General features: G+C 41.0%; 2 protein-coding genes across 7 annotated transcripts; one reads left to right on the top strand and one right to left on the bottom strand.

Annotated features, from left to right (window-relative positions):
• Positions 1-734: 734 nt before the first annotated feature.
• NIF3L1 (NGG1 interacting factor 3 like 1) lies at positions 735-13,477 on the bottom strand. 2 transcript variants are annotated; one of them, XM_084893288.1, is made up of 7 exons: positions 13,367-13,477; positions 10,802-11,262; positions 9,109-9,271; positions 6,781-6,907; positions 6,382-6,520; positions 3,743-3,826; positions 735-1,423 (listed from the first exon to the last, which is right to left on the bottom strand). In XM_084893288.1, the coding sequence occupies exons 2-7, from the start codon at positions 11,235-11,237 to the stop codon at positions 1,239-1,241; spliced, it is 1,134 nt and encodes a 377-aa protein (XP_084749414.1). In that variant the 5' UTR covers positions 11,238-11,262; positions 13,367-13,477; the 3' UTR covers positions 735-1,238. The 2 variants fall into 2 exon arrangements, with proteins under 2 accessions (XP_084749414.1, XP_084749413.1); XM_084893287.1 differs by having other exon boundaries at positions 13,287-13,448.
• A 17-nt stretch (positions 13,478-13,494) lies between these two features.
• Positions 13,495-20,719, top strand: PPIL3 (peptidylprolyl isomerase like 3). 5 transcript variants are annotated; one of them, XM_084893292.1, is made up of 7 exons: positions 13,495-13,637; positions 14,649-14,716; positions 15,785-15,859; positions 16,852-16,945; positions 17,293-17,360; positions 19,828-19,946; positions 20,333-20,719. In XM_084893292.1, exons 2-7 carry the CDS (start codon positions 14,714-14,716, stop codon positions 20,457-20,459), a joined length of 486 nt encoding a protein of 161 aa, XP_084749418.1. In that variant the 5' UTR covers positions 13,495-13,637; positions 14,649-14,713; the 3' UTR covers positions 20,460-20,719. The 5 variants fall into 5 exon arrangements, with proteins under 5 accessions (XP_084749418.1, XP_084749417.1, XP_084749419.1 ...); XM_084893291.1 differs by lacking the exon at positions 13,495-13,637 and adding an exon at positions 13,769-13,873; XM_084893293.1 differs by lacking the exon at positions 13,495-13,637 and adding an exon at positions 13,784-13,878.
• The last annotated feature ends 2,587 nt before the right edge of the window (positions 20,720-23,306 follow it).

Genomic DNA, 23,306 nt, shown 5'->3' with positions numbered 1-23,306 from the left:
TAATGCGAGAGAATCACTGACTGGCTGCCTCCCACATGCCCTGGATCGAGCCCACAACCCAGGCATGTGCCCTGACTGGGAATCGAACCAGGACCTCCTGGTTCATAGGTTGACGCTCAACAAGAGCCACACGGGCTAGGCTGGCCTTAAATTAATTGCTTTCTCTATCAACTACGTCTAAAACTCACAGGCATTTCAGTTTTTTTCTTAGTCACAATTTCAAGCCTCCTAAATATTTACATGAGCCCTTTTCCTAAGAAAAAAGGCTAACCTTGGCCACTGTATTCAGCAGCCTATAGTTTTCACATATTCCCTGAAATATTTCATACTTGGAAATGAAAACCTTCATTAATATCACTGTAATAAAGTATATATCACATCAGCATTTTTTTACTCGTTTATTTTGTAAATGCCTTCCATGAAAATATTTCCCAAAATACTCAGAATTTTTAAAATCATTTCTTTGTGGCATATAATTAATCAGTTTTATATTAAATTCATGAATTAAGGGTTTAATCTAAAAGATAATTACTATTAAAATATTAAAGAATTTGTACATTACTGACTCTAAAACTTTTTTTAATTGTACCAAAGGCTATTCAACGAAAAGCAGTTTTTTTCTATTCCTTGATCCAGTTCCTTAGGCAACCACTGATAGTTTAAGTAGTAGGTAGTCTATGCACATATAAGGGTTTTTGTCTGTATGTTTTACTTTTAAAAACAGAATGGATAGCTTATTCTTACTGGTCTGCACTTTTTTTTTTTTTTTTTCTTAACGTATCTAGTTTATAACTTCCAGTATAAGAAAGTATATAAAATCTTTAATGATCTAATGTGTAAACTTTATATTTGCCCTTAAATATCCACTAGTTTATTTTTATAATTTTTGTGCCTATACTATTTGCAAGAAGTGTCAATAGTCTTTATTATTAATAAAATTCCAATTTGAATAGAATCACTTTTATTTATAGTTTTTTAAATTTGTTTTCAGTAAAAACATATTGAAGTTCCTCAAAACTGAGCTACCCAGCCAGGGCTAGATATCTGTTTTTAATAATAGTTACATTACAGTGTTTACCCTAAAAACTATAGAACTTATGGTGAAGCAGATAAGCAAACCAGAAATGACAATGTACATTCTAAATATCCTTCCGGAAGGATACGGACTCCACTGATCATGTGCGTTCGAGCAGGAGGGAAACGGTTTGTAAAGTAGATGTCATTCTACGCCGCATGCATTACACCACCTGAAGAGGGTCCCTGTCTGCTTCCGACAGGATAATATTAATCTTATTCTCCAAGTGAACACTCAGCGCATCTCGAAGGTCGGAAAGAAAGCCTCGCTCAGTGTTGCTATGTTCACAGAGGATGACATTTATTCCTTGGGAAGCAGCGTCTAAAACATCATGATGGGACATCTCGCCTGCCAGCAAAGGAAAGAGCACATACCTAAACATTAGACACAGTCTGCAGTGCTGAACCACAACAGCAGAAAGACTACTTGTGCATTCTGTACGAAGCAAGCGTAACAGAATTTCACAGATAAATCTAGGCAGTAATGTATAGGCTCTTACATGTCCTCTAATTTAAAAATTCAGAAACCATCCTACTGAGAATTCTAAATCCTCCTTGGCAGGCCCAGGACAAGGATCCAAAATTACATACCCAACAGTATCTTAATACTGCCAGAGCCAGAACTATAAGACCACCCATTCAATTGTTTCCATGATAAAATAAAATGACCTGCTCAGTAAAATGGGGCTTTCAGAATGTTCCTTATGTTAGTATTAAATGTTTCAAGAAAACCTTAGGTATACTTCCCAGAAGACTCGTTGATGCTTTGTGAGCCTTAACGTTTTTAGCATCAACCCTAGTCTCATTCATAAAAATGAAATGAGTTTCATGTTATTTCTAAATTAAAAAACAGTATTTTCCTTTGACTTAGGCAAAATTCCTAGAAATTCTATTACTGTGGGGAGAGGACTCATCCTTTGTGAAATAATTTCTGGAAAACTCAAATGTTTTGAATTTTTAAGAACACCATTGGTGAACCTGATGACTTCTAATTTAAGAGCAAAAAGATTTTGTGCACAATTTGGCCTGTTCACAAAAAGTATAATTTTGAGATGTATACAGAAATATAAAGGCATAAGTTCTTAGAAAAAGTTACCCTTCTACCTCTCATATGTGTCATTTCATTATAAGAAATATGTTTTATTCAAGCACCTATTAAAACAATCTATAATATAGTAAAGACAAGAAGGAGAAAAAGATGCTAAGGTGGCCCATAGAAGCCATGCTTTAGGAAAAAGTCTGGTTAAGGACACAGTGACAGGGATGGGACAGGAAGCATGACCACGGGGGAAGGAGCTGGGGAACGGCAGAAAACGCTTCTCAGTGGAGGTATATTTGAGCTTATCTCTAGAAGCACAAAGGAAGGGGCAAGAAAAAGGCACTCTAGCCAGACACAACAGCACAAGCAAAGGCTGCGTGAATGAGGAGGCGGTCAGGCTTCACCAAGACAGGGAAGATGAAGGAAATCGCTGAAGGTTTTATAGCCAGGACATTATACACCAGGAAATTCGTACTTCTGAAAGTTAGCTTTGGTGATCAGAGGTTTGCTCTGGCCAGGAGGATCAGTGGTCCTGTACTCCAAAAGGGTGTGTGGTTCAATTCTCAGTCAGCACACATCCAGGTTGCAGATTCAATCCCTGGTTGGGACACTTTGGTGGAGGCAACTGATCTTTCTCTTTCTCTCTCTCTCTCTCTCTCTCTCTCTCTCTCTCTCTCTCTCTCTCTCTCTCTCTCTCTCTCTCTCTCAAATCAATGAAAACATATCCTGGGGTGAGGATTTTAAAATAAAACATTAGAGGCTTGAAAATATTATTCAGGTAGAAGATGATGGCCGGGTAGAGATAAGGAAAAGGTCCTAGAAAGATTTTGTAGCTAGAACTGTGACAAAGCCAGTTCCAACAGGTAAGCAGGGCTGAATCATCTGGAAATGGCTGAGGGCATTTCAACAAACCTGAAAAGGATGCAAATATGATTGCTTGCTGCCAGACAGCTAAGGGCATCTTAATCTACATGCTATTGCCTCCTCCTGGCCAAACACCTGAACAACCGGAGGTACTTCTCCAATCTGACAATGCATCTGTACTATGCCCTGGCCTTTGAAGTGTACATCTACCTTCTTTAGGACAATGTGTATTGATAAAAAGCAAGAGGGAACTTAGTTCCTTTAGCTTAGCTCCTCTGACTCCCCATAATGCCTTTCAAAATTATGTTTAGTCTCTGAACTCTTGATTAATTTACACACAACGCCTTCTTCAGGTTCCTGAACCCTTCTAGATGCCGGATCAAGACCATCGGCAGAACTGATGGTTGATTTTAGGGCTGAGTTAGAAGAACTATCTTTTAGCTAAGGCAAGATGTAGAAAGTGACATGAAATCAGAGAGAAATCATGTTGAGGAAGAAGACAAATAAGTGCTAGACATTAGTATTTTTAAATAGTCTGATAATAAACTGTTAAATGATTTTTCTTCTCTCCACAAAGAATAAGGTATGTCCCCAATTTTGGTGTAGTTCTTACTTAGTTCAGGTTCAAAAAACATTTATTAGCTCCATCTATATGTCAGGGGCGGTCCTAAAATTTGCTTTTTAAACTTGTAAAAAATAAACCACGGTTAGGAAAGGACACAAACACACAAAAAGGGGAGAAGAGAAATCCAACGGCTGACCTACCTGTGAGGTAGAGGTCAGCCTCGACCCCCTGCAGAACACTGCTCCCAGAGCCAGCACACAGAGCCACCACTTTGACTTGGGACTCTGCAAGAGAAGGGAAGCATGAGACCAGTACTTTACAATTCCCCTTTAGTTTAATATTACAATTTGCACCCAACATCCTAAATATAATACAAATTTCATGCTTGCCCTAATGACCAGTATATAAATTTTGCTTATTGAACTTTAAAAAAATAAAACATGTCCTCACAGCCAAAACTGGTTTGGCTCAGTGGATAGAGCATCAGCCTACGGACTGAAGGGTCTGGATTCGATTCCGGTCAAGGGCATGTACCTTGGTTGCGGGCATATCCCCAGTGGGGGGTATGCAAGGGGCGGCTGATCGATGACTCTCTCTCATCGATGTTTCTAGCTCTCTGTCTCTCTCCCTTCCTCTCTGTACAAAATCAATAAAATATATTAAACACACACACACACACACACACACACACACACACACACAAACGTCCTCATATAGGCAGACAGATTATTCTTTGATATTGCACAGCATAGCTAACCAAGGCAAGGTAACTATTCCTTTAGACATACAAAGCTGCACAAGCCCGTGTAAGGCACCACTGAGTAATGTTAACAGGATAGCTCTCGGCTTTACTGTAGCGCCATCAGGGGAAGTAACCTACCTGGGTCCCCAGGCAACAGGGAGAGTTAGGCAGGTACTATCTGTTCTCAGGTGAGGAAGCAGAGGACTAACAGGGCTAGTTAGAGGAATGCTACAAATGGATCTGACACATTTCTAAATACCTGTTAACTTTAAAAGAGCACCCGCTGGCCCTTGGCTGGTGTGGCGCGGTGGACAGAGTGCGGACCACGGACTGAGGGATTCCAGATCCCCAGCCTTGGTCGGGCCCTTGTGGGAGGCAACCAATTAGTGTGTCTCTCTCACAACAGCATTTCTCTCCCTCCCCCTCTCCCATCTCTCTAAAAACCAATGGAGATCATCCTCGAGTGAGGATTAAAAATAAATAAATAAAAGAGCAACCTCTGAAGAGTGAACTAACAGAAACTTCCAAGCCCAAATCCAACAAGTATTGAGCACGTAGGTTTCGAGAATAAAAACTTCATCAGTAGTCACACAGAAGTGCTACTTTTAAAACAGGGGCTCTGGAGTTGGATTGGAAGTCAAATCCCACCTCTGCCGTCCATTTTGTTCGGAAATTTTTTTTTTAATTTAAAAAAATATATATATTATTGATTTTACATAGAGAGGAATTGAAAGGGATAGAGAATTAGAAACGTTGATGAGAGAGAAACATCATCCAGCTGCCTTTTGCACCCCCCCCCCCCCCCCACTGGTGTGTGCCCACAACCAAGGTACATGTCCTTGACTGGAATCGAACCTTTCAGTCCGCAGGCCGACGCTCTATCCACTGAGCCAAACTGGTTTCAGCTGGTTTGGAAATTAACACCCATGAGTTATTTGATCCAACTGTAGACCTCCAGATAAGTATCTCTGAACCTCAGTGTCTCACCGACACAATGGGGACACTGACACCTGCCACGGAGCTCAGAGCCCGCACTCACTGGGTACCAGGTCCTGTGCCCTGCCACGCGGACTGCACATCTATTTTGATGAGTCAGGTTTTATTACCACCATGGTTTTCACAGATGTGGCTACCGGGACACAAGGGGCTAAATTATTGTCAAAGTCATGCAGCCAATAGGACGGATAAATTTTACCCAAGACACTCGGAATCCTCGCTCACAACCTCTAGGCCGCTTTGCAGTGGGAACTCACATTCTTTTTTTTTTTAATATATTTTATTGATTTTTTACAGAGGGGAAGAGAGAGGGATAGAGAGCCAGAAACATCGATGAGAGAGAGTCACCGATCAGCTGCCTCCTGAACACCCCCCACTGGGGATGTGCCTGCAACCAAGGTACATGCCCTTGACCGGAATCGAACCCGGGACCTTTCAGTCCGCAGACCGACGCTCTACCACTGAGCCAAACCGGTCTTGGCGGAACTCACATTCTTAACTGACTCCATGACACTGCTAGGCAAACTGCAGGGGTCAACAAACACCCTGAGGGGTCCTTTTTCCGAGTAGTGGGAAGAGCCGATAGAGAAGACAGTGGCTACAGGACTCAGAAACTGCGGTGGTCGCTCACGTAGCAGCACCTCGCTATAAAACGTCACCAGTATTGGAAAACACCGAGATCTGCACGGAAGCTGGAGCAGTCACACTTCCCAGCCCTCTTCCAAGCACGGGGCAGGATGGTACTTCATGCCCAACGTGGGTTGGGTCGGGAAGGTGACTGACTCTGAGCTATGAGTTAAACCGAAGTTCATTTCTAGGCTAGAATGTTTAACTGATGGCTTAAGACTCTGCCTTTGCAACAGCGACCACCTACTTCCCGGCCGATTTGAGATGCACAGACTGTGGAGAAATAAATCTTGTGGAAGTCAACGAGATGTTTACCCCAGCACAACCTAGACCACCCTGATCGATAGCGTAACCCAGTCAGGCATCTCCCGTAACTACTAACAGGTTTTCTTTCACTTACAATACAAGGAAGAGTTTCAACTTTTGCCCATGTTAACGGTAGGCATGCTGGCCGAATAAAGGAGACATATTTACCTAAGGTCCTCCCCACCCCAAGAGCAAGGCGAACGTGAGATAGTTTTAGGTGTCTTTTGATTCGCTCAATCAGGGTTGCCAAGGAGACAGAGTCATCCAGGGTGCATAACCGTCCCATTCCAGTGTGCAGAAGCAGAGGCTGAAAAACAGAAGTTAGAGAAACAGTCCTAGAAAACAATCCTAGAACAAAGAGCAAATGCTGAGAGCAATATAACGCGCACGCTGTGAGCTCACTACAGCCGGCTCCAGGCTAACGCTGTGTCCAGGGGACACAAATCTGACGAAAACACTCTCTGGCTTGGAGGAGCTCAGTCTCCTGGGAAGGCCTACTTTCTGACCTAAACAATTTACAAATGAATTTGCCACCCAACGCTCGGCAACAGAAGACATTTTTATTACCTTCTCCAGAGACAGGATTTCTGTCTTCTGATAGAGCTGTCTGTGCTGGGAAAGGAGAGCCACCACCTGCATCAAAGCCTGCTGACCACAGTTCAGACTGACCCGCGTCTGCTCCTCATCATCAGTCCTGGAAAAAGAGTAAAAGATTAGATTTTATGACATTTAGGATTCAATCCCAAACCAAATTATTTCCTACAACAGTGTTACTCAAACTTTAAAATGCATCGAAATCGCCTTGTGGAAATCCTAGATGGATGCACCCCACCCCCAGTTTCTGATTCAGTAGGTCTAGGTGGGCGTCTGAGAATTTACTTTGCTAACAAGTTCCCAGTGATGCTGATCCTGTTGGTCCAAGGACCTCACCTTGAAACCATAGTTCTAATGGCTCTTTAAAAAAAAAAAATAAAAAAAAAAAAAATATATATATATATATATTTATATATATATATATATATATATTATTGATTTTTTACAGAGAGGAAGGGAGAGGGATAGTTAGAAATATCGATGAGAGAGATACATCGATCAGCCACCTCTGCAAGTTCTAAGGGCTCTTAATCCAGTTGTGCCTCGCTTCCTAAAATGACAGCTGCTGAACCTTTTACAGATCCGGTGAAATAGCATCTGTGAATGGGCTGGGGCAAACTGAATTCTTTTTAAAGTCCTATAGAAGTTAATTTTCAAACAACATTGCATACAAGAATTTCTGGACAGATTCTCAGGCAAACCCCATCCTAATTACACAGTCTAGGATGAAGCCAACAATCTGCATTTTTTCATAAGGACTCCATTCATAAGGGCAGGGAGTCCTTATTGCCCTTTGAAAAGCAATGCCCTTAAGAGTCTCTAAAAATACTGGCATCAAGGAAGTTTTGCATTTAGCCATAAACTCTAATTATAGAATGCTTGAAACAAAAGGCACCTTGAAATATAATCTGGAAGTGTTGTTGTCAATATTGGAATAATCTGCAGAGCTTTGAAAAGAAAAAGCAAAAACAATAGGTTGGCCCTGACTAATGGTCAAACTCAGACATTAACTGTGATGTGGTAAAACTAGAACTAAACTAAATCTGCATCAGTTTACAAAGAAGGGGGAAGCATCAGTTAGGAAGAGGAATGTTTAAAGAATCTATAGTACAATAAACAAACAAAAAAGAAAAAAAAAGATCTACAGTACATCCTAAATAAGAAACATTATGCAGCAGTTAAAAAGAAACAATGGATAGAGCGTCGGCTTGGGGACTGAAGGGTCCCGGGTTCGATTCCGGTCAAGGGCATGTACCTTGGTTGCGGGCACATCCCCAGTAGGGGGTGTGCAAGAGGCAGCTGATTGATGACTCTCTCTCATCGATGTTTCTAACTCTCTCTCTCTCCCTTCCCCTCTGTACAAAATCAATAAAATATATTAAAAAAAAGAAAAAAAGAAAAAAAAGAAAGAGATCTTGCCCTGGCCGGTTTGGCTCAGTGGACAGTGTGTCAGCCTGTGGACCGAAGGGTCCCAGGTTCGATTCCAGCCAAGGGCACATGCCCGGGTTTCGGGCTCGGTCCCCAGTGGAGGGCGTGCAGGAGGCAGCTGGTCAATGATTCTCTTTCATCATGTTTCTCCCTCCCTCTCCCTTCCTCTCTGAAATCAATAAAGATATATTAAAAAAAAAAAAAAAAAAAGATAGAAAGAGATCTTATATACTTACATGGGAAGATCTCTAAGACATCTTGTTAGTAAAATGGCAAATACACCATACCACTTAATTAAGAGAACAACAACTAAAACAAAACTACACATTTCTTCATGTCTGCATGTGTTTGGAAAGACACTTCTCTGAAAGGAAGGAAAAAGACAACTTGAATTGAAGATACTGGGAATGAGTAGCAGACATACCTCATTTTACTGAACTACACGAGTATTGTCTTTCTTTATAAACTGAAGACAAGACCCTCCACCAGTAAAAAGATTACAACTCGCTTTAACTAGACTTGCTTTATTATGCTTGTCTGAAACCAAACCCACAATCTCTCTGAGGTACGCCTGTGCCCTAAAGTAAAACAACTACCTTTACCATTACCAGGAGGATGAGGAATCCGGCATATAAAATGTACTGTCTCGCCCCTTCCACAGAGGAAATAGTGTTCCTTGTCACCTTTATTGTTTTGAAAAGCTCCCATGGTTCTCCTCCTTTGAGGACCCAAATGAGAAGCAGGCTGTTTTGTTAATACTTCCTGGGGAAAACAATGTTTCAAACCTAAATATAATTCTACAGAATTATAGAATTTGTAAAGAACATCTTTACAAATAAGTACCCACCAAGAAAAGAGAGAAATATACTGTACCTAGCAGAGAAGGAAGTGACAGAAACATCCGAAATTCCTTTCACTGTAGACATGATTTTGTCCAGGTCGTGAGTGTGCTTAACATTAAATTCTACTCTGTGTGTTCCCTCTGTTGGGCAGCTGGGTGCTTTGGAAGGATGTATAGGCCTGGAGGTGCAAACGCCTAGAAAAAAAATGGTAGGAAAATGGAGTTTTTGTGTTTTGTATTTTTTTTTAATTAAAAAGATAAACTATTATGGCCAAAACTTACAGGAAATTCGTATTTTTTAAGTTCATTCTCAGATGCTTATAACTATACACATATACATATATCCTTTTCCTATACAACCAACGTTACCCAACAACAGGGGTCCTCAAACTTTTTAAAGTGGGGGCCAGATCACGGTCCCTCAGAGAGCTGGAGGGCCGGACTGTATGAACTCCTAATTCCTACTGTAATACCTTGGCTGCGCTCACTGCCCAAAAAACCTGGCGGGCAGGATCAGACTCCTCTGGGGGCTGCATGTGGCCCGCGGGCCGTAGTTTGAAGACCCCTGCCAATGAGGGATTTAATACAGACATACAAAATAAAATTTATTTTTACAATTATTTTCCAGTATTATTAAATACCACAAAAATTTGGACAAGAAAGACTGCTGCATGTGCTTTAGATAATACATACAATTGTGCTGCTTATTAAATTTACCCATGTACTACATGACTCAGGGTGTAAATGCTCATGTCTACTCAACCACATCAATCCAGCTTATATTCTCAAAAGCTTCAGCCCAAAACGAGTAAGTAAACTAAAAAGACTTACTAAAAGTAAAGCTAAAACACATGTGCTGAATTCCCTCATTAAAACTCTGATCTAGCTGAAACCGGTTTGGCTCAGTAGATAGAGCGTCAGTCTGCGGACTGGAAGGTCCCAGGTTCGATTCTGGTCAAGGGCATGTGCTTTGGTTTCGGGCACATCCCCAGTAGGAGGTGTGCAGGAGGCAGCTGATCAATGTTTCTCTCCCATCGATGTTTCTCTCTCTCTCTCCCTCTCCCTTCCTCTCTGTAAAAAAATCAATAAAATATATATAAACAACAACAACAACAACAAAATAAAAACTCTTGTCTATCTGGGTGACATATTAAGTTTGTGCTGAAGAGGCCCAAACTTTCAGTTCAATTTAACAAGTGTTTCTGAGTGCCTGGCTGGCAGGCACCATGCCACCGGAGTGAGGAATCACAACGTGATTAGCGTGAAGGTTTCCCAGGCAAGCCTTATTCATTAACAATAAGAATGTTATTTTCCAAACGTAATTTGATTACCAGGTTTCAGCAACATTATTATTATTTTTTTAATATATTTTATTGATTGATTTTTTTTAATTTTTTTTTTAAAGAGAGGAAGGGAGAGAGCTAGAGAGCTAGAAATGTTGATGAGATCGACCAGCTGCCTCCTGCACACCTCCTACCGGGGATGTGCCTACAACCAACATACATGCCCTTGACCGGAATCGAACCTGGGACCCTTCAGTCCGCAGACCGACGCTCTACCGCTGAGCCAAACGGGTTTCGGCCAGCAACATTATTTTAAAACATATTTTGCATACACAATAATGATCCCACCCTAAAGCAGTGAAAACACTATTGAAAAGACACCCTAAAATGTCAAAGCATTTATAGGGAAACTACGAAACGTGAGAGAACAAGAGGGTCTCACCGAGCCCTTTCGCCAGCCAGGTGTTGACCCCCTGGGGTGCGGCGTCGAAGGCTGTGTGAGGAGAGTAGATGGCCACTCGGTTCTCCAGGGCCCGGATCACCAGGCGCTCCTTCCAGGTTCTCCACGTGATGCGCTTCACGGGCCGGAAGATGGGCGGGTGGTAGGAGAGGATGCAGTCGGCCTTCTTCTGCAGCGCCTCCTCCATCACTGCTTCGGTCAGATCGTTGGTCAGGAAGAGTGTGTTCACCGTGTGTGGCGGGCTGGGCTCCACCAGTAATCCAACGTTGTCCCAGCTCTCGGCAAAGGAGAGGGATGCAAAGTCGTTCAAGGAGGAAAGGAGGGCCTTCAGATCCATGAAGGAGCAGGAAGGACTGCGGACCAGGGAGTGGACAAGCCGGACTCTTGCGGGGACCAGGCGTACGTGAGATGACAACATACAGACACCAGGAAAAACTGAATAGCTGAAGCCAAAACACACAAAAAATGGGACACGTTAGGCCTGTGCCTTTGCAAAACAGGAGCCAAGGAGCTGCAGTCACACAGACCTGGGTTCAGGCACTGCCCCTGCCACTCACCAGCATTTCCTTAGGAAGTTATTGAAACTTTTTGAGCATGGTTCCTCATCTATAAAACAGAAACACCACAGCCTACCTCACAGGCCATATGTAAGTCACCTGGCACATAACACAGATGGTCACCCCTTATCCCCAGAACACCTCAACCTTGCTCTTGTTCTCCCTATCCCTGCTCCGACCCCTTCTGCCTTCTCCATTTCTCTATTACTTTCTTCCAAGTCTCCTTCAACTTCCTAAAATAAAAGCTTTCCTTGACAAATCTTTCTTTTCAGTGTCTCTCTCCTACCCCACCCTTCTGCCCTAGTATTCTCATAATATTAGATTCCTGTATGTCTGTCTCCCCAGTATGCTAACGCCACTGGAAAACAGGAATTATCTTTTACATATCTCAGTATCACCAACACAGGCCAGCACTAAACACTGTCCCTCACCCCATCTCAGCAGAGTTTGGAATTAAGGTGGTATTTTTTTTTTTTGTTAAAAAAAAAAATTACAACAATATATACATAAAGTTAAGTTCTTTACAAGATGCACAGATGAGTCATCGCAAATGAGCAGGGCCAAGACAGGAAAAAGCAGCGCTGCTGCCCCTGCGCCCGCACCTGCTCCAGGAAGGCGAGGCTCAATGGGTGGGAACATGCCCAGAGCCCGTGAGCCTAATGGAGCAGCAATTTTCAAGCTGTTTCATCTCATGGCACACATAAAGTAATTACAAAATTCTGTGGCACACCCAAAAATATTTTTTGCCGATCTGACAAAAAACATAGGTACTGTAGAATGTTGACTCATTCACATCGACAGCTATTTGCTGTGTTGGCTGTTTTTATTTGACAATCTAAGGGAAAAGAGGTCATGTTTTAAAAACTCTTGTGGCTCACCAATTAAAAATCGCTGTTCTACACAGCTATATCCAATACAAAAAAGGATATTGTTTCTCCATTTTTAAACTGTTGGAGAAAAGCATTTCATAGTCCACACAACAATTAACAAGAAAGCACAGCCAATTGTAAATTTAATTAAAATATTCACAACCCAATGATTTCAAAAGAAATTTTTAAGACATTTCTACAGCAAAAATATTTAATACTAGAGGCCCAGTGCACGAAATTCATGCACAGGTAGGGTCCTAGCAGTGCTGATGCGGGGGTGGGGTGGAGGGGCTCCCTTTGCTCCATGCCACCCCGTGGTGGTCAGTGCGTGTCACAGTGAGCTAACGAACTCCTGCGGGGACACTTTGCATATTAGGCTTTTATATATATAGATGAGATGCCAGTACTTCTTCAATATATGACTTGAAGTGATTAGGAGCCTCTGTTAACCACTCCAGCCTACTGTTCTGGAAGATCTTCTAATGTCCTTATATCTCTTCCACCTCCAGAGTCCACGTCCTGACAGCACTCCACTCTCCAGGTTCCTCTAAATCTGGCAAGCGGGACAGTGAAGCTCTCTGGGCCACCCTTACTTGAGTTACCTACTGTTACATTTGAAATTGCCTTTGGGAATAACGAACACCCTCATTTCACAGATCAGGCAACAGCAAGGCTGCCTAGCTTGGTGCCAGAATTCACGATGGGAGCAGCAGAGCATGCTGGACAAGAACAAAGTCTCTTAACATCATATTGACTCTTCCACTCCTAGAGCCCCAATTCCTTAGCCGCTGTGATTTCCAACTCTGAAGAAACAGGTGCCCAGCTCATAGTTTGTCGCAATACTGAAACGTAAAGCTGGTAATACCTGACCTCGAGAAGGCACGTGTTTGTTATTAAGTAACATTAGTAGGCCCTGCAAAACTGCATCTTCTTAAGTTCCCTCATCTACCTCCAGGCCACTGCCAGCATAAGGAAGAGCCAGGTGGCCAGCTCCAAGGGGAGCCCCCAGCTCTCCCGTGCCAGGTCGGCTTCTGTCCCTACCTCCTCTTCCGCCTCCTTTTGCAGTAGCCCTCGGTAATGGCCGCAGCCTGCACCGCAAAGGGAAAGAAAACTGCACAAACCCAAAGTCTGCAGTTTCGTCCGCCGTAATTTAAATGGCCCGAGACGCAGCAGTCCAGGCAGCGCTCCTCGCGCGTTACTTCCGGTCCCGGGCGGGATCTCGCGGCGTGGGAACTGGCTGGGGCAGGCGCCGGGCGGAAGTGGCCCCTCCCATTCTACCGCCGAGTGCCAGGCGCTTCCAGAGACTGTCCAGAATAGTTCCGGGCTAGGATTCTTGTTCTATTTAATGAAAAGAGTGAAAAGAGTCCCCTTTCCCTGTCAAAAGCGTTCCAGGTGGGCATAATTACAGTGTCTCCCTAGAGGGTTTTTTTTATTTGTATTTATTTACAAATAATTTGGGTTAAGATGGGAGGGGGGGGCGGAGGAAGCGAGCCCGCGAGGGGCGTTCTCTCCAATGGGTCCGGTGCTCGGCTTCCGGTGGCCTCAAGAAACTGTCAAATCTGCAGACCTGGGGGGGCTCCTGCCACCGCATCTTTTCTGACTTAGCCACAGCTGAGCTCACTGAAGTGGTAAAGTACGGGGAACGCGCTCATTTTTCACTGACTTCCTCAGACACTCGCGGAGCGCTGTGTTTTAGTTGTTGGGCCGCTTCGAGTGAGCGAGCATTCCTGGTGCAGAGGCTGTTGTTGAAACATATTTAATACATTAAGAAAGCACAGGGTAGCCGAAACCGGTTTGGCTCAGTGGATAGAGCGTTGGTCTGCGGACTGAAAGGTCCCAGGTTCGATTCCGGCATGTACATTGGTTGCAGGCACATCCCCGGTAGGGGGTGTGCAGGAGGCAGCTGGTCGATGATTCTCTCTCATCGATGTTTCTAGCTTTCTATCCCTCTCCCTTCCTTTCTGTGAAAAATCAATAAAATATATATATAAAAAAGAAAGAAAAATAACAACAACAACAAAAGAAAGCACGGGGTACATTAGGGCAAGCGCTGTGGGAAAGGAGACAGGCGGCACTGGGATGAAGGCATGTTTGAGGAGAGTTTTGAGCAGAGCCTGGAGGGGAGGGACAGGCCTGTAGGGGGCAGTGCGACGTGCCGCGCGGGGGGAACGGGGGCCCAGACCCTGGAGGCGCGGGCAGAAGGGAGCGGGGCCCCCTGGAGGTTGGGCGCTTAAGCCGGTCGGATCTCTTCAGCCTTTCCGGCACCGCATTTTTATTACTTGGGGGGGGGGGGGGGGGGGGTGTTCTTCGAGACTTTTTCTTTTAAATATGCAGAAAACATAAGCATGTGAGAAGAGAGGGGGAAAAAAGGAACTTAATTTTTCTTTTCTTTTGGGAATGGAGATTCGTTTTTGAACTTTTCTGGATAAGACCGAGAAATTAAGTAACAATAACCGTCAAGAAGAAAAATGGTACGTAAGTTTTGTAGAATTCTTATGAATGTCTTTCAAAGTAAGTAATTTTTAGAAATTCAGTCAGGGAAAGAAAACTGCATGGAAATATCAATGGCCAGGCAGTGAAAAATGGTTGTAAACAAAACCAGAGATAAGCAAAATTACTTATGTTTTCAGAGAATTTACCTTTTATAGAAAGAGATTGATTACAAGACCGAGATGAGGAGAGTAGGATGAGCCGTGTTATTATAATTTTAATTGGGATATTTTGCTCTGTATTTAAGGGTAGCAATTAGAACTTGAAGTAGAAAAACAACGATGAGTAATGACCCACACCCCTCTCCCCAACACACACACTCCTGCTTTCTATCTTCAACCTGGCCTTACTCTCTGACTGCTAGATACGAACCTAAAACGGAGAGGAATGAACAAGAAAGCCCCAGAATAATCATTTTCCTTCTTTTGGGAATGGGATAACAAAAGGAGTATTCAAGCTACCAAAGCAACAGATAAAACAAAAAACAAAAATAAAGAGTACTATGAAAAAAAAGGACTGTGGTTACTCTGCACAATTAGATTCTAGAAACACTGATGTTTCTTATGTCCTGCCTTTGGTCGAGAAAGGAATTTTTAACTTTGTCCCTCATAATTAAATTACATAAGGGAAAGGGTGGAAACTATGTTTTGTAAGTCATCCTCATACTCCTTTTCAATAAATATTAACAATGGTGAATGCCATTTAAGTTAATTCTAACATTACAATGGTTTTTGTTTTTATTGATGAAAATTTCAAACTTAAAATAATTATTTCAATCAAAATACTTGCTCTGCAACTTTTAGCATAGATACCATTTTACACTAACTTATATATTTACCTCCTGGAGCTTTTTTCTACTGCTTAAGTAAATATTGAAGGATTAAAACTTCTCTTACAGCTGCTATGAGGACAGATCATCTCTGAAACAGTATTTCTGTTTTTATTTACATTGTCTTTAATATCTTTATTATCTAGTTAGGGAAGTCATACAGTGCTTAAAGTTCACCTGAAGAAATCTCATTTGTTCTCACATTCTGTCTCCCTTTCAGTCGGTGACACTGCATACAGATGTAGGTGACATTAAAATAGAAATCTTCTGTGAGAGGACGCCCAAAGCATGTGAAGTGAGTACCGTTATAAACAAACAAAAATTGAGTTAATGCATCAGGATAACCATTTTGAAAATGACTGATCTAGAAAGCCAACAATGTCCCAAAAAACCCAAAACACTTTTGTATGAAACCACTGTCAGGAAAAGCCAGCCATCATCATGTCTGGCCTAATTTCCACGTACCTTTCCTAATATGAAGCGTAGAGGTAGGGTGGCTGGCATCTTTTCCTTTTGGCTCATTTTTCTGAGCAAATAGTAATCATTAGATATCAGGTCAGAGAGCTGTGTGTTCCATTATTTCACTTGTTTCAATGACAAGGATAGAAGGAAGGAAAATTAGCTGTGCGTATTTATTCATTCAATAGTTACTCATGAAACGCTATCTTGACAGTTTGGAAATACAGTGATGAACAGGACACATTTCTTGACCTTTTGGAGCTAAAATTCTAGGTGTGGAGATAGTTAGGGAGGAGGGAATTTATTCTAGAAAAACATTAATTCTAGAGAGTGATAATGCCTTGAAGGAAATAAAATGTTGAGAGAGAGAATAATGGGGGAAGGAATTATTTAAAAGACGGTGAGGGCAGGCCCAGCCAAGAAAGGGATACTTAACTGAGTGTGAAAGGTAATGTCGCATCTCCGTGAAAAGATATATAAAAAGAACATTCCAGGTGTGGAGATGGTAGGTACCAAGGCCTGAATGAAGGTAGGAAAGCCTGCCTCTGTGGGGTGAATTTTCAGAAGGCTGATGGGGTTAACAGAGTGAGCCACAGGACAGGAGGGGTCATTACCATGAGATGGAGAGGTAGGCCCCGCTTAGGAGTTTGTATCTTATTCTGAAGCCATAAAGTGCTTTAGGCAGGGAAGCAACATCATCCAAAGTAATGCCTGAAAGACATAGTTTAAATATGCTCTTATAATAGTGTTTTTAGTAAATACACTTAGTTCTTTATCTTAAATGTTTCTGCTACATGATTTCTCAATCATTATTTTTACTTTCTTCAGAATTTCTTGGCTCTTTGTGCCAGTAATTACTACAATGGCTGTATATTTCATAGAAATATCAAGGGTTTCATGGTTCAAACAGGAGACCCCTCAGGTAAGTTATTCCATTAATATCTAGAGAATTGTGTATCTGGTATGAAGGGGGTAGACAAAGAATAGAAAAATAAAAGCATGTGGAGTGTTTATAATTGGGCTACCTTACAATAGCAAGCAGTATTTAAGCTGAAGCTACTAGCACCGAGCTCTAAAAGATGAATATTATAAGGAGAGTTTTTGTTTTTGTAGAGATATTTTATTTTTTTTGGTTTATAAGGTGAAATTTTGGAAAGTAACAGAGGACATATCAAATTTTATTTGTACTTAAAGAGTTACAAGTAGCCCTTAAATTTTAGAAAATAAACCCTTTCTCTAATTAGTTCTTTTATTTGTCTTGTAATATAGGTACCGGAAGAGGAGGAAACAGTATCTGGGGCAAGAAATTTGAGGATGAATACAGTGAATATCTTAAGGTACGCCCCCAAACTTCAAAAAAAAATTTTTCATGCCATGTATACACTTGGAAACTTTGATACATATGTTCTAGTAACACAAGTTAACATCACAAATGAACATATATACACACATTTTTGTAGTTTCTGCACACTTGGTAAATGATATCAGGGGGAAAATATAAATGGCAGTTCTAGCGTAAAATATATACTGGAATCTCGCCATCACATGGATGTTGATATTAAGTGAGCTCGTCTTTGGGTCCAGCCTGAAATGTTTAATCAGTATTACACCAAAGGGGCTTACATGTCTCACTAGAAAACTCATGTTGAATGACACAAACCATTGGCCTTTTTTGAGAGTGGGGAGACTTCCTGGTTGCAATATTGCCATTATCAATATCCAACTTTTATCATCTGTTAGATGTTTAAATATTCCTATGTTAACGTTACGCCTGAGGTAGATTTCATCAGGTTAAAGAGAAGTGCATGAAATATATCTTTAGCATGTAAAATTAGGGGTATTAATTTGCCTTATATTATTTCTAAAACTTTCTAAAGAATTTTTTTTTCTAAAATTAGAAAACTGATACATACCTATTTTACAAAATCAGCTCTGGCCGTGTGGCTCGGTTGGTTGAGTGTCAGCCCTTACACTGAAAGGTCTCTAGTTTGATTCCTGGTCAAGGCACTGGCCTAGTTGGTAGGCTGTAATCTCCCATCGGGGTGTATATGGGAAACAGCCAATTGATGTTTGTTTCCCTCCCTCTCCCTTTCTCTCTAACAATAAATAATAAAAATAATGAAACCACTTCCCAGAAATGACATCAATTAACAGTTTATTATGTGGTCCTTTAAACTTTGTATCTGCACAGAATGATAACTTCATAATTTAAAAAAGAGAGAAATAAACAAACAAAAAAGAGAGACAAATTCCCCTCAATCAGGATATGTAATTTAGTATATTCTATTTCAGTTACGTTAAAATGTATCATGGATTTTCTGGAAAAAAAATAATTGCAGTATTTACCTCTGGATAGTTAGACTAGGAGTAATTTATTTTACCTTTTTGCTTTTCTATCATAGAGAAATACTACCCTTGCCCTAATTGGTTTGGCTCAGTGGATAGAGTGCCAGCCTGCGGACTGAGGGGGTCCCAGGTTCGATTCCGGTCAAGGGCATGTGCCTTGGTTGTGGGCACATCCCCGGTGGGGGGTGTGCAGGAGGCAGCTGATCGATGTTTCTCTATCTCCCTTCCTCTCTGTAAAAAATCAATAAATCATAAAAAAAAGAAAAAAAGAAATACTACCCTAGTTATAGGAGTTGAGGTTAGGAGGTGATACATTATTTTAAAAATCATCCTTTTCCTGAATTAGAAACAAAACAACCTTTTAGACATTAATTAGTGGCAGTTTTTATAAGACTGACCTGTAATCCTAAACCAGTGTTTTTCAATCTTGGCTGCTGTTACAGACTCACCAGTGGAAGTTTTTAAAAATATAAAAAAAAGTAGCCCTAGTCGGTTTTGTTCATGGATAAAGCATTGGCCTGCGAACTGAAGGGTCCTGGTTTGATTCTGTTCAAGGGCACATGCCTGGGTTGCTGGCTTAGTCCCCAGTAGGGGGCATGCAGGAGGCAGCGTATCAATGATTCTCGTCATTGATGTTCTCTCTCTCCCTCTTCCTTCCTCTCTGAAATCAATAAAAATACATTAAAAAAAAATAAAGTAGGATCTTACCTCCTTCCCTCCCCCTCCCCCCTCAAATATAGAGAAAAATCATCAGTAGGACTGGTCAGGACCTTGATTATATTTTAAGGTTCCCTGCTAATTCCTACAATAACCTGCATCACCTAGTCCTGGGGTTATGAACTGGCTGCCAATGAGTGAAGACCCATAGATGCATTCTCTATAGCCATTGGTTTAAAAAAACCTTTAAAGACATTAGGCAAGAGATACTACTCCTTTAGCCAGATTTCACCACTCCCTACTGTTTACATTCTGCCCACTCATCAGCTTACTATCTGCTGACCTTTGTGAGCATTTGAATTATGAATAAACCCAGAACTAGTCCAAACTCCCTTGTTTTACAGATAAAGTAGCCAGAGTCCAGTGTATGTGTGAAGAGATTATGGGGATTTTGGTTTTATTGTCTGCCCGATCATTTTATTCCAGCATAACATAAATGTAAGGATTATTTCTATTATACATTGGTAGTACATAAAGTGTTTGTGGCGATATGTCTCCAAAGTGAAAATGAAATTAATTGGGGTATATGATTTGATATATAAACAATTTAATATAAGTTTTCACAGATACAGATAATACAGCAACTGAATATTTGGGTTTGCCCAAGTAGAAGCTGATTAAATGTTTTCTTGGTTCCTTAAATATTGGGAGGTTAAAGAGTACATGTCTTGTTTTAGTCCTGTATTTGGAATATTTATTTAAAAACATAGATAAATTAATACTTTGGTCTATCCTTTTCAGCACAATGTTAGAGGTGTTGTATCTATGGCTAATAATGGCCCAAATACCAATGGATCTCAGTTTTTCATCACCTATGGCAAGCAGCCACATTTGGACATGAAATACACAGTATTTGGAAAGTGAGTATCCTGGTCATGGTTTTCTTCTTTGGAATTTTATTGAAAGGATACATATGAGTGGCTGTGATAGTAGTGTAACTAATATGGAAAGTGCAGTCTAAGAGCTAAATGTATCTGAAATGTAAGTCCACCACTTACCTGCCCTGTGACCTTGGGAAATTATAACCTCTCTCAGTCTATTTCCTGATTTTCTCAGACAGGCTAATACTTTTTTCTGGCCCATTATGCAAATTAACAGTAATGTGTCTTTTCATTGAGAAAACAGTGGCTTAAACAAGATGGACTGGGTTGGTCCTTTTCTCTTAATGATACTACGATTGCTATACATATATGGATATTTTGTTTTAATCAGAAAATTTTCATCCATTATATTATTTCTCTTTCAGGGTAATAGATGGTCTGGAGACTCTAGATGAATTGGAGAAGTTACCAGTAAATGAGAAGACATACCGACCTCTTAATGATGTACACATTAAGGATATAACTATTCATGCCAACCCATTTGCTCAATAGTTATAATAGGGGTGGACAAATACTTGGCAAACTATTTGAGGAACATACTTACTCTGGTTTACCCAGCTTTAATTATGTCAACAGATTGCATCATCCTGCTTGTTTATAACTAAGATTTCTGAGTCCATGGTACCAAGGGGAACCAAATAACTTTTACTCCTATGATTGAGCATATTCTTTACTATAACCATATCAAATGTATTTAAGTTTAATTTTAAAAATTGTTTACCTTTTGTTACATAAAAACATTTATTTTTAAATGCTGAGTTTTAAATCAGTCATTTTTGAGCAGCCTAATTATAAACTTCTACTATACCTAGTCCACATTCTGGAAGTATTATTTTCCATTAATAGTTCACTTTGTGAGGTTACAAAGAAGAAAGACAAGATAAGGATGTAGCCGAAACCGGTTTGGCTCAGTGGTAGAGCGTCAGTCTGTGAACTGAAAGGTCCCGGGTTCGATTCCGGTCAAGGGCATGTACATTGGTTGCAGGCACATCCCCGGTAGGGGGTGTGCAAGAGGCAGCTGATCGATGTTTCTCTCTCATCGACGTTTCTAGCTATCTCTCTCTCTTCCTCTCTGTAAAAAAAATCAATAAAATATATTAAAAAAATATATTTCATTAAAAAAAAAAAGATAAGGATGTAGTATAAGAAGGCCAGTCAATACATTTGTTTTGTTTCTTTGGTCTTTAAATTTATAATAGGGGCTTAGAGATATCTAGAGTCTAGTAAAAACTCAAAATTTCCCAACTGATTTGCCCATGGGACATTTAAAAAAAAATCTTTTAAAATATGGCATGATAAAGTTCTACAGCTGATCCATTTGAAAAATGCAATTAGTTGGTTAAGAACACCAGTTGTAGAGTCCTGTCTGCATTTGAATCACAGCTTGGTTCCCTACTAGTAACTAGGCAAATTAACTTCCCAAGCTTTAGTTTTCTCATTCATAAATAATATTCCTTCATAAACAGTGGTGAGGATTAAAAGAAATTATATGTGTAAAGCTCCTGGCATGTCATGTTCTGTATTACGTAATGGAAGCTGTTTTATTTATCTCCACCAGAGCACGCTTACCTAATCAGGCCGTTTATCAGACTCTGCTGTTGATTTTATCAAGAATGTTTTCCACTTACTGCCTTCATTATATTTTGGGTATTCCTAAAACTAAGTATATTTTTGCAGATGATTGATGAAATGTTTTGGTTCTTTCTAATTACAGTTTGGGAGTTAAGCTTGTAGGTGCCCTCTGGAACCATCTATACCTTCCACTAAACTGAGGTGCTAACTATAGTAATGTTCTCACATTCTGTTTCAGCCTTTTTACCATTTCGGTTTCTGGAATTAGTATGAAAGGCCCTTTTTGGCCAGAGTTTGTTTTACACTTCTTATACCCGATCTCATTCTTCAAATATGTCATTGAATTTTTGTCATCACTTTTAAGATGCTTTTACTGTCAGGATGTTTTGGTATTGGATGGCATTCCCTCATTTATTTATTTTTAAGTATATATTTTATTGATTTTACAGAGAGTAAGGGAGAAGGATAGTGTGTTAGAAACTTCAATCAGCTGCCTCCTGCATACCCCCTACCGGAATCGAACTTGGGACCCTTCAGTCTGCAGGCTGATGCTCTATCCACTGGGCCAAAATGGTTAGGGCCAATTTTTTATTTTAAACTCTGCCACTTTTTAAAGTAGTGCCAGTGTGGTCACTTTTGGGCTCATTCTTATAAAGTCAGCTCAGTGATAACCAAAAGGATCTCCTAGGTAGGGAGGTTTGGTATCCTGACCTTCCACCTTGAGGGCAAGATCCAGAGTAAGGATTTCTGTTAACTCCCACTGGGTTCTGTTTCACACGGATCACGTTAGCGTTTGGGTGATGGATGTGTTGCACTACAAAGGCGACTATCATATTGCTGACCAACCAAAATTCTCTTTAAAAGAAGAGGAATATGGTTCCCCATCTAAACCAGAGGTTGGTGAAACAGACTGCCCTTCTGTTGTCAATAATGCGTTCTTGGAAGCAGTCCCATCCTGGCTGTTATGTGCTACAACAACAATACCGATTGGTAGTGGCAGAGACCACAGCTAGCCCTTTAGGAAATCGGCCAGAGCCTCGACTAAACCATCAAGGATGGAGAGATCCAGAGATGGAGAGATCTGGGTGCGTGCCGGGCGTTCACGGAGGCCTCTGGCTTGTAGGCAACCATCTGTCTTCACGTGGCCTTCCCTGTGTGTGCCTGTGTCCTAATCTCCATAAGGAAAGACACCGTCCTTGAAATATAGTAGCAATCGTACTTGGGTAAAAACTACTGTTTGAATTTTAACCCTACTATTCTGACTTCGACCTTCACTCACTTGCTTTGTTCATCGTGCAATGGGCTTAGGGAGGATGAGTTCAAGTTCTGGGCAAGGTTACAGGCAGAACTTTTTCATTAAAGAGCCAGCCCTATGTACACTTAGTGATTATCTCGATGCTGGCCTCGAAAACAATGCTGTTCTATCCAATTAAAAAAATGCACCTGGCATGGTATTGAGACTGTGGGTATATCTGGTCTCTGGCCTGCGAGGTCAGACAGCTAAGTTTATCTTCATCATTCTTCAAACGGGCTAAAGCAAACTAGAAAGCAACATTTTATCTAGGAAGAACAGCAGAAAATTCCAAACAACAGTTTGTTATAGGAGTTTTCCTTCTCAGAACCTTAAAAATAACTACCTGCCCCTGCGTGTGGTACTCTTGCAACTGCCCTGGCCAGCTCAATAAATCCTTGCTCTTTTTTTTTTTTTTTTTTTTTTTTTAAATAAATTATCAGCCTCCGGTGGTCTTATTTTGAACCCAGGATTCG

Source organism: Pipistrellus hanaki (genome assembly GCF_964339955.1).
Source record: "Pipistrellus hanaki genome assembly, chromosome: 8".
NCBI lineage: Eukaryota > Metazoa > Chordata > Mammalia > Chiroptera > Vespertilionidae > Pipistrellus > Pipistrellus hanaki.
This window is presented reverse-complemented; position numbering and strand designations above follow the sequence as displayed.